We start from the raw sequence: 12,016 nt of genomic DNA, 5'->3' as shown, positions 1-12,016 counted from the left end.
ACCTAAGTATGATTCTCAATCAGAGACAACTAATGACACCTGCCTCTGATTGAGAACCATACTAGGCCGAAACATAGAAATCCCCAAATCTTAGAAAATCAAACAGACTGCCCACCCCAACTCACGCCCTGACCATACTAAATAATGAATACAAAACAAAGGAAATAAAGGTCAGAACGTGACACCCAGCCATTATACCCAGGCCAGCTCAGCCATTATACCCAGCCCTGCCATTATACCCAGCTCAGCCATTATACCCAGCCCAGCCATTATACCCAGCCCAGCCATTATACCCAGCCCAGCCATTATACCCAGCTCAGCCATTATACCCAGCCCAGCCATTATACCCAGCCCAGCCATTATACCCAGGCCAGCTCAGCCATTATACCCAGCCCAGCCATTATACCCAGCTCAGCCATTATACCCAGCCCAGCCATTATACCCAGCCATTTTACCCAGCCAACCCCAGCCATTATACCCAACCCACCCCAGCCATTATACCCAACCCACCCCAGCCATTATACCCGGCCCAGCCATTATACCCAACCCACCCCAGCCATTATACCCAGCCCACCCCAGCCATTATACCCAGCCCACCCCAGCCATTATACCCAACCCACCCCAGCCATTATACCTAACCCACCCCAGCCATTATACCCAGCCCACCCCAGCCATTATACCCAACCCACCCCAGCCATTATACCCAGCCCATCCTAGTCAACCCCAGCCATTATACCCAGCCCATCCTAGTCAACCCCAGCCATTATACCAGCCAATTCTAGCCAACCCCAGCTATTATACCCAGCCCATTCTAGCCAACCCCAGCTATTATACCCAGCCCATTCTAGCCAACCCCAGCCATTATACCCAGCCAACCCCAGCCATTATACACAGCCCACCTCGGCCATTATACACAGCCCATACTAGCCAACCCCAGCCATTCTACCCAGCCCATCCTAGTCAACCCCAGCCATTATACCAGCCCATTCTAGCCAACCCCAGCTATTATACCCAGCCCATTCTAGCCAACCCCAGCTATTATACCCAGCCCATTCTAGTCAACCCCAGCCATTATACCCAGCCCATCCTAGTCAACCCCAGCCATTCTACCCAGCCAACCCCAGCCATTATACACAGCCCACCTCGGCCATTATACACAGCCCATACTAGCCAACCCCAGCCATTATACCCAGCCCATCCTAGCCAACCCCAGCCATTATACCCAGCCCATTCTAGCCAACCCCAGCCATTACACCCAGCCAACCCCAACCATTATACCCAGCCAACCCCAGCAATTATACCCAGCCCATCTGTCACGCCCTGACCTTATTATTCTTTGTTTTCTTTATTATTTGGGCTAGGTCAGGGTGTGACATGGGTGATTATATGTTTTTGTCCTGTCTAGGGCTTTTGTATGTTTATGGGGTTGTCAGCAGTCTAGGGGTTTTGTATGTCTATGGTTGGCTGGATTGGTTCTCAATTAGAGGCAGTTGTTGATTGTTGTCTCTGATTGGGAACCAATCAGAAATTTAGGCAGCCATATTCCTTGAGTATTTCGTGGTGATTATCTATGTCTATGGATGTTGCATGTTTGCACTCTGTTTTGATAGCGGTCACGTTCATTTTGTTATTTTGTTTGTTTAGTGTACTTCGTGTTATTTCGTCTTACATTAAAATAATGTATTCCCATCACGTTGCGCTTCGGTCCTTCGATCCTTACTACTCCTCCTCGTCAGAAGAGGAGGAGGACAATCGTGACAGAATCACCCACCACCAAAGGACCAAGCAGCGTGGTAACGGGCAGCAGCAGCGATCTCAGGACTCCTGGTCATGGGAGGAGATTCTGGACGGCAAGGGACCCTGGGCACAGGCTGGAGAATATTGCTTCTTACTTGAGGCGGCGATATTCTCCAGTGAAAGCCGAGAGGCGGTGGTATGAGGAGGCAGCACGGCAGCGCAGCTGGAAGCGTCTCCCGTCTCCCGTCTGTCCTGAGCTGCCAGAGTCTCCCGTCTGTCCTGAGCTGCCAGAGTCGCCCGTCTGTCCTGAGCTGCCAAAGTCGCCCGTCTGTCCTGAGCTGCCAGAGTGGCCCGTCTGTCCTGAGCTGCCAGAGTGGCCCGTCTGTCCTGAGCTGCCAGAGTCGCCCGTCTGTCCTGAGCTGCCAGAGTCGCCCGTCTGTCCTGAGCTGCCAGAGTCGCCCGTCTGTCCTGAGCTGCCAGAGTCGCCCGTCTGTCCTGAGCTGCCAGAGTCGCCCGTCTGTCCTGAGCTGCCAGAGTCGCCCGTCTGTCCTGAGCTGCCAGAGTCGCCCGTCTGTCCTGAGCTGCCAGAGCCGCCCGTCTGTCCTGAGCTGCCAGAGTCGCCCGTCTGTCAGAGTCGCCCGTCGCCCGTCTGTCCTGAGCTGCCAGAGTCGCCTGTCTGTCCTGAGCTGCCAGAGTCGCCCGTCTGTCCTGAGCTACCAGAGCCGCCCGCCAGTCAGGAGCTGCCAGAGCCGCCCGCCAGTCAGGAGCATCCAGAGCCGCCCGCCAGTCAGGAGCTGCCAGAGCCGCCCGCCAGTCAGGAGCTGCCAGAGTCTCCCTCCAGTCCGGATCTGCCAGAGTCTCCCTCCAGTCCCATCCCAGCCAACCCCAGCCATTATACCCAGCCATTATACCCAGCCCATCCCTGCCAACCCCAGCCATTATACCCAGCCAACACCAGCCATTATACCCAGCCAACCCCAGCCATTATACCCAGCCAACACCAGCCATTATACCCAGCCAACACCAGCCATTATACCCAGCCAACCCCAGCCATTATACCCAGCCAACCCCAGCCAACACCAGCCATTATACCCAGCCAACCCCAGCCATTATACCCAGCCAACACCAGCCATTATACCCAGCCAACCCCAGCCATGATACCCAGCCAACCCCAGCCATTATACCCAGCCTATCCCAGCCAACACCAGCCATTATACCCAGTCAACCCCAGCCATTATACCCAGCCAACACCAGCCATTATACCCAGCCAACCCCAGCCATTATACCCAGCCAACCCCAGCCATGATACCCAGCCAACCCCAGCCATTATACCCAGCCCATCCCAGCCAACACCAGCCATTATACCCAGCCAACCCCAGCCATTATACCCAGCCAACCCCAGCCAACACCAGCCATTATAGCCAGCCAACCCCAGCCATTATACCCAGCCAACACCAGCCATTATACCCAGCCAACCCCAGCCATGATACCCAGCCAACCCCAGCCATTATACCCAGCCCATCCCAGCCAACCCCAGCCATTATACCCAGCCAACCCCAGCCATTATACCCAGCCCATCCCAGCCAACCCCAGCCATTATACCCAGCCAACACCAGCCATTATACCCAGCCAACCCCAGCCATGATACCCAGCCAAAGCCAGCCATTATACCCAGCCCATCCCAGCCAACCCCAGCCATTATACCCAGCCAACCCCAGCCATTATACCCAGCCCATCCCAGCCAACCCCAGCCATTATACCCAGCCAACACCAGCCATTATACCCAGCCAACCCCAGCCATTATACCCAAACAACACCAGCCATTATACCCAGCCAACCCCAGCCATTATACCCAGCCCATCCCAGCCAACCCCAGCTATTATACCCAGCCAACCCCAGCCATTATACCCAGCCAACACCAGCCATTATACCCAGCCAACCCCACCCATTATACCCAGCCGTAATAACTTCAACCAGTAAAATGTCTCTTTGGATAGCTTTTGCTACAGCCTATATCAGAGGTTGACCGATTAATCGGCAATCGGATTTGAAGTTTACATAACTATCAGTAATCTGCCTTTTTGGACGCTGATTATGGATGAATACATTGAAATCCACGAGGAGACTGCGTGGCAGGCTGACCACCTGTTACATAAGCGCAGCATCAAAAGGACCTTGTGGCTGCAAGGAGCCAAGGTAAGTTGCTAGATAGCATTAAACTTATCTTATAAAAAACAATCTATCGTCACATAATCACTAGTTAACCACACATGGTTGATGATATTACTAGGTTAACTAGCTTGTTCTGCGTTGCATATAATCAATGTGGTGCCTGTTAATTTATCATTGAATCACAGCCTACTTAAACTTCGCCAAACAGGTGATGATTTAACAAAAGCGTATTCGTGAAAAAAGCACAATTGTTGCACAAATGTACCTAACCATAAACATCAATGCCTTTCTTAAAATCAGTACACAAGTATATATTTTTAAACCTGCATATGTAGTTAAAAGAAATTCATCTTAGCAGGCAATATTAACTAGGGAAATTGTGTCGCTTCTCTTGTGTTCAGTGCAAGCAGAGTCAGGGTATATGCAGCAGTTTGGGCCGCCTGGCTCGTTGCAAGCTGTGTGGAGACCATTTCTTCCTAACAAAGACCGTAATTAATTTTCCAGAATTGTACATAATTATGACATAACATTGAAGGTTGTGCAATGTAACAGCAATATTTAGACTTAGGGTTGCCACCCGTTTGATAAAATACGTAACGGTTCCGTATTTCACTGAAAGAATAAACGTGCTCCTAAGCATTCATTCAAACAGCACTACACTGCGTTTGCCAGCAGCTCTTCGCAATGCTTGAAGCACAGCGCTGTTTATGACTTCAAGCCTATCAACTCCAGAGATTAGGCTGGCAATACTAAAGTGCCTGTATGAAATACAAATAGTATGAAGAGAAACAGTCCAATAATTCCTATAATAACTACAACCTAAAACTTCTTAACTGGGAATATTGAAGTCTCATGTTAAAGAGAACCACCAGCTTTCATTCTGAGCAAGGAACTTAAACGTTAGCTTTTTTACATGGCACATATTGCACTTTTACTTTCTTCTCCAACACTGTGCTTTTGCATTATTTAAACCAAATTGAATTATTTAAACCAAATTGAACATGTTTCATTATTTATTTGAGACTAAATTGATTTTATTTATGTATTATATTAAGTTAAAATAAAAGTCTTCATTGTTCAATCAGTATTGTTGTAATTGTCATTATTATAAATATATATATAAATCAGCCATATAATTGGTATCAGCTTTTTTTGGTCCTCCAATAATCGGTATCGTTATCAGCGTTGAAAAATCATAATCGGTCGATCTCTAATATCAATGAGTGTTAGCATTCTAGCAAACAACTGCTACATTCAAAATAATTATTTTGCATAGATCACAACCAAATATATTCGTAGCGACTGTTCAAGCAAGAATCAAAACATCATTGTAAGCGTAAAAAAAGTTAGTTTGTTTATAAGTAATAAAGACATAAATCTATGTTGATTGTGCGCAGATGGCGATTGCTTTCTTACTGCCACCAAGAGTCACGCGCATCCGTACGTGACGTCAGTGTGTCGTGTACTGGAAAAGGATCTATTATATGATTCGTACAATAAATTCATATAAAATAATGTCACGGGACTTATGAGCATATCTAAATTAACTAGCCTATAGCATGGCGTATTGGAGATATGTTTATGTTAATGGCGGTCAATTGCTATGAGGCCGGCAGTCATTTGCATGACAATAACCATCTGACAAAATGTCATGACCATCACAGCCCGAGTGACCACCCACACCTCCATAACTTCACACCTTCCTACAATAACTGCACCTGTCGGAGTGACTGACCACGCACCTTGCAGCATGACCGCACACCTTCCTAGAATAGGTTGGAGTTACCAGACACTCTTCTACTTAGTATTCACAGGACACCTGTCTCCCCATCCCTGCTGCGTGGAGAGCCCTCCTGGCAGACAGCCTGAGTCTTGTTCACTGTGGATAAAGAATCTCTCCAGCCTCTCCAGCTCTCTCCCATTAAAACAGCTTGTGAAACAGTCTCTGCTTCTCCTCCCTAGAGTTAGCAATCTCCCTAAATGAGCCCAGTCACCAGCTAGGGGGAGAGAGAGGGGGACTGTGTGTGTGTGTGTGTGTTTGTGTGTGTGTGTTTGCTTTAAGATCATAGCTATCTTAATTATCCTCGGCACTCCAGGGATTCCCTGGTCCAAACTGATGAAGGCTTTGAGGCCTGAATCACAGTCAACATCTCCAGACTACAGTTAAACCCAGACAGAGACACATGAAGACAGAAGAGTACACAGCATTCACACTGTGTTGCTCAGAACACAGAAGAGCACACAATATTCACACTGTGTTGCTCAGAAGACAGAAGAGCACACAACATTCACACTGTGTTGCTCAGAACACAGAAGAGCACACGACATTTACACTGTGTTGCTCAGAACACAGAAGAGCACACAATATTCACACTGTTTTGCTCAGAACACAGAAGAGCACACAATATTCACACTGTGTTGCTCAGAACACAGAAGAGCACACAACATTCACACTGTGTTGCTCAGAACACAGAAGAGCACACAACATTCACACTGTGTTGCTCAGAACACAGAAGAGCACACAATATTCACACTGTGTTGCTCAGAACACAGAAGAGCACACGACATTCACACTGTGTTGCTCAGAACACAGAAGAGCACACAACACTGTCACCATGCAGTCTAGACACACAGGAAGCCAGACACAAGCACAGAACTCACAGGGTAGCTGAGGTACAGACATCTAGTAAAGCACAGCAATAACAGAGCTAATGTAGAGAGTAGCATTGTAGATCACCTCAAACTGTCTTATCTCAGGACTGATCACCGTTGGAAGTTGTTTTGACAGGTCTGATTCGTTTGAGGACTTGTTGTTTGGTTTGGAATAGATCTCCAGATTCAAAGAAACCTGTTGGGGGATTGAGAGAAACAGTAACAGGGCTACCTTAGATGAAGAGATACCAAGACATACCGAAATGGAATGCTGAAAAGTAGAAAGACAGAACTGCCTGCATTCTTCACTGCAGACTCCCTCTTTTTTGCAGTGTATTCTTTGCTCCCTCTCAGTTGCCCAGATGCCATCCATAGTTAACTGGTTTTTACCCCCTCCATCCTCTTACCTCCACCCTCTTGCCGCCGCCCTCTGCCCGCTTCCTGTTCCTGTCGTTTGAGTCAGGTGGCACTCCTGTTCCTGCTCTCTTATAGGCTGGGAGTTCATGTGGCCCCCAACAGGGTTTTACCTGGGACCAAAAGGCTTCTACCTGGAACCAAAAAGGGTTCTTCAAAGGGTTCGCCGATGGGGAGGATTGTAGCAGGGACAGAGGAAGAGGTCAGGGACAGAGGAAGAGGTCAGGGAATGTGATAGAGGCAGGGTGAGGCTGTGAAAGGTAACCTCAAAACCAGCGGGGACATAGGCTGTGACAGAGAAAGGAGCAGGTACTGACAGTTGCCCAGAAGGACAGTGACAGGTAGTGACAGGTCTTCACAGAGCCTGTAGACAGACAGGAACAGGTACCTAAGATACTGGATATCTAAGGAGGAAGAGACAGACAGACATAGAGGCATATTTGAACTCTTGTCACGTATCTCTTGGACTTCATGCTACAGATGAGGCATGTTTAGACTGTGCCTTGGGAGATTGCATGGAGATTGGCCTCCTCCCTGTGCTGGGTTGATTATTCATTCGTCGACTCTGGCATTTGTTGTTTATTCATGAGTTGAGTCACTGGTGTTGAATTTAAGCACTGGCCTCGAGGGTAGGGATAAAGATACTGTACTGTGTGTGCGTGTACGTGTGTGTGTGTGTGCGTGCGATGCTACTTCATGCAGACACACTCTAAGGCTCTGGTTCCCCCGCTGCGTGTTGCACTGTACTAGGAGAGGTGGAGGTGTGAGACGACAGGCAGAGACAGACATGGCAGAATGACGAGGCTGGAATATAGGGACCAGAAATGCAGGGAGATAACTGGACATTCATTTTGGGTAAGAATGGATTGTAGAATTGTGTATAGTAGATGTATGATAGTCCTACTCCATTTCAAATAGTCCAGAAAGTTATGCCAATTTCAGTCTCTGTAAGAGGTACTTAATCTTAAAGGTCCAATTCAGCCATTTATGTCTCAATATCAAATCATTTCTTGGTGACAATTAAGTTCCTTGTTGTGATTGTTTTCTACAAAAATTGTCAAAAAGAAACAAAAATGGCTTCTTAGCAAAGAGCAATTTCTCAAGCTAAATTTTTTGAGGACTGTCTGAGTATGGACGGAAAAACTGACAACTAGTTGTTTTTGGCAGAGAAGTTTGGAACCCTCTTTTTTATTGATCTATTAACTAATTTACCGCCTGTGTCACGACTTCTGCCGAAGTCGGTCCCTTTCCTTGTTCGGGCGGTGTTTGGCGGTCGACGTCACTGACCTTCTAGCCATCATTGATCCATTTTTCATTTTCCATTGATTTTGTCTTGTCTTCCTCCACACCTGGTTCCAATCCTATCAATTACATGTTGTGTATTTAACCCTCTGTTTCCCCTCATGTTTTGTCTGAGATTGTTTTATTGTATGTTTGTGCAAGTCATGTGTCGGTGTGCGACGGGTTTTGTACCCACTTATTTAGTTACTTACTTAGTTATGTACCATGTTATTTGTTTGTATATTTTGGTTTTTGGAGTTGTATGAGCACTTATTAAACGACTCCATTTATACCAAGTTTGTTTTCCTGCGCCGGACTTCCCTGCCACCTGCACGCACCCATTTCAGCCTGTTGGTGTCAAAACAGGCTGAGATTACAGGCGGTCTTTTCAAACAGCTCTTACACTAAAATGGCATCATCATTTTCATAGTATTATTCCAACCTCATTGTGTGGAAATATATATAAAACACAGCAGAATCGTGTTTTTGACTTGACTGGGCCTTTAACAGTTGCTGTACTGTTTTAGTATACTGTTCCAGGTCATTTCAGTCTGCTCCAGTCTCTCCAGTCTGAATATGGAGGAAGAGCAATTAAGTTTGCTTCCTTTCTGAGTTCATGTTTTAATAGGCTGGTATCATGGCAGGTTACAGATCTAATGACGCAGAATCTTCTTGATGTGTGTTTCCTGAGAGAAAGGGACTATTAAAGGTAGATATCAGCCATTCTGTTGTACTTTGTAACATAATAAGTGAGGATGAAGTGTAGACAGAGGTAGTTGCCAGGTTCCTCACTATTCATTGGCTATAATATGATTTACTGTATGTCTGTTGATGATAGTGTATTGATTTAGACAGCGGATTCATTTAGTCAGAGGACTCATTTGGCCAAAGGACTCATTTAGCCAGAGGACTCATTTAGACAGAGGAGTAATTTACACAGTTGAGTAATTTACACAGAGGAGTAATTTACACAGAGTAATTTAGCCAGTACTAATTTAGCCAGAGCAGAGCCAGTATCAGAGGAAGGGGACTTGACAGATCAGTGATCAACAGAAAGGGATCCATCTGCATTGGCCATGAGGACCATTTGAGATGTGAATGAATATTAGCCTTCAAAGAGCATTCTGCTACTCAATAATAGATGAAAAGCTCAACCTTGATCCACAGGACCACAGGTCTGGGCCTCTGTTCTGACACTGGATAGTATAGCCAGTCTGGAACTCTATGAATACACACAGATGGACACAAACACAAACACAGACACAGACACACACAAACACAGACACACAAACACAAACACAAACACAGACACACACAAACACAGACACAGACACAGACACACACAAACACAGACACACACAAACACAGACACACACACAGATACACACACACACAAACACAGACACACACAAACACAGACACACACAAACACAGACACAGACACACACAAACACAGACACAGACACACACAAACACAGACACACACAAACACAGACACACACACTGCTTGTTGATTTTGTATGGCCACACGGTAGAGCATGGCGCTTGCAACGCCAAGCGTCACACCCACTGGGGCCACTGCTTGTTGATTTTGTATGCTCGGAACTTGACTGTGTATGTGCGTGTGCGTGTGTGCCGTCTGTGTGTGGGACTGTGTTTGATCCGTTCTTCACACACTTAATCATCTCTCTCCTCTGGTTTGTCCTCAGGTTTGAAAAAACGTACCAGGAAGGCCTTTGGGATACGGAAGAAAGAGAAGGGAGACAAGGACAATGACTCCACGTAAGTATACCCGTCAAACTTACACTTGCACGCACACATACACACACACACACACGCAGATGCACATACACAGCAGTCATCCACATATGATTCCACTGGCTGTGGATGTTCTATTGAGGGAGTTGAGGTTCTATTGACCATGAACGCTCCACCTGAGGAGCTCTACAGTTTGAGACGTAATGTCCGCTCATGCGATGACAGTTGCCCTGGCAGCTGTAGGCTGTGCCCATGCCTCTGTGAAACTAACTGTAGCTGAGGCTCAGCACTGTGATCAATCACTACCTTGCCCAGGTCTTTTCTCTAATTCTGTTTGGGATGTATCGATTCACCTCACAGGGTTGTATGTGCATGATAACTTTTCATTTTGATTCATGACTTCTGAGAACTGATAGGTGTGTGTGTGTGTGTGTGTGTGTGTGTGTGTGTGTGTGTGTGTGTGTGTGTGTGTGTGTGTGTGTGTGTGTGTGTGTGTGTGTGTGTGTGTGTGTGTGTGTGTGTGTGTGTGTGTGTGTGTGTGTGTGTGTGTGTGTGCCCGCCTGCTGCCCGTCCGTGTGTGGGTGACGTTTTCCCTGAGAAAGCCCCTATAGACTGTGGTATTCCAGTGAGCTGCTTTGCTAATTGGCAGTGCACTTCAGTTTGAATATAAACTATTTTATTATATGGCAAGTGGATTTCAAGATCCTTACTTTCTCTTTGTCCCTGTCTCCATCCCTCCTTCCTTCCTTTTTTCTTACTCTTGCTCTTTTTTTCCTCAGTGGGTCCCCTGACAGAGATGGGGGTGTAAGTATCCCAAAATCGTTCATGTTTTATCTAATGGATTAATCATACAACTTGTTCAGCTGAGAAATAGTCCATAATATCTTAGTTTGTTACCTTTTCAATAAAGAAGTTTGTCATTGCTGGAAGGAGGAAGACATAACTGGCTATTTACAAGCTTGATTTAATAGTGTCATTTTAAGACTCTCAGTCCTTTAGGAGAATCGGCACTGTAACATTAGTGTCCCTATTAATAGACTCTAGACTCTAGAATCAAATGAAATGAGTCTATTGAATAACTTGTTAACTGTTACATGATTTTTATTGTATTTGTGTTCTCTGTGTTGTTGACCGTCATCATTCAGGATCCCCAGCAGAATGAATCGGTATTGAACACTATGCAGTCCCCTCTAGCGTAGGATAGTTACTCTACTACCAGACTCCACTAGAGCTTAATGCACCTAGTTGCCCTATAGGTAGCATCACCATCAAGTAGCGATAGCCAATCACTCAATAGTATAGAAGTGCATGAGTTGCGTATACATGATTCTGATTGGTGGGATTCATTGTGATGTCATGCTGTTCTGTTTTCAGTCCCAGAAGAAGGCCAATGGAGCAGCTGTCAATGGGTTCTCTGGAGAGATCGACTGGGACAGATATGTAAGGAACCAGCATTCTACCCGTTGAACAAGCTCATATAGCACATGATACAAAACAATCAATATATGTTATAGAGAATAGATATTCTTCTGACCCATCTGTTACTGTTTTACTGTCGTTTCTTAACATTCTGGGGGTATGTCAACGTAGCATCAGGGTTGCGCTCAATTCAATCAATTCAGAAACTGAATTGACAGAATTTAAATAGATTAAGCCCAACAAATACAGTATGTAATTAAAGCAAAAATCATTATTCTACCCTTGTAACAAGCACATAGCACATGATTTTCAGTTAAGTTCCTGAATTGACTGAATTGAAATGGAATTGAGCCCAACCCCGATTAGCATGGTGTAAATATGGTGTGTCTGTTGCTCTGTATGTTTCAGAACGCCCCTACAGTGGACGATGAAGGTTACAGTCTCAGGCCAGATGAGGAGGAGGGGCCAGGATCAGATATCCTTTGTATCTACTATACACCCTAATAGAGCTAGACATGAATTACATCACACTACAGTTTGAACTTGTTTCTGTCGGTATGTCTGTATTAGTGAATGACTGTCT

At 46.1% G+C, this 12,016-nt stretch overlaps 1 protein-coding gene across 1 annotated transcript in view; it reads left to right on the top strand.

Moving 5' to 3' along the window:
- The window catches only part of sgip1a (SH3GL interacting endocytic adaptor 1a), a 159,056-nt gene that overhangs the window by 86,420 nt on the left and 60,620 nt on the right, over nt 1–12,016 (top strand). Inside the window, 4 exon segments of the mRNA XM_064932988.1 lie at nt 9,966–10,038; nt 10,794–10,818; nt 11,389–11,454; nt 11,842–11,908. Of these exon segments, the coding sequence (XP_064789060.1) occupies nt 9,966–10,038; nt 10,794–10,818; nt 11,389–11,454; nt 11,842–11,908 (231 nt within the window).

Source organism: Oncorhynchus masou, chromosome 24, assembly GCF_036934945.1.
Source record: "Oncorhynchus masou masou isolate Uvic2021 chromosome 24, UVic_Omas_1.1, whole genome shotgun sequence".
Classification (NCBI taxonomy): Eukaryota; Metazoa; Chordata; class Actinopteri; order Salmoniformes; family Salmonidae; genus Oncorhynchus; species Oncorhynchus masou.
Note: the sequence above shows the minus strand (reverse complement) of the source record. Positions and strands in the feature narration are given on the sequence as shown.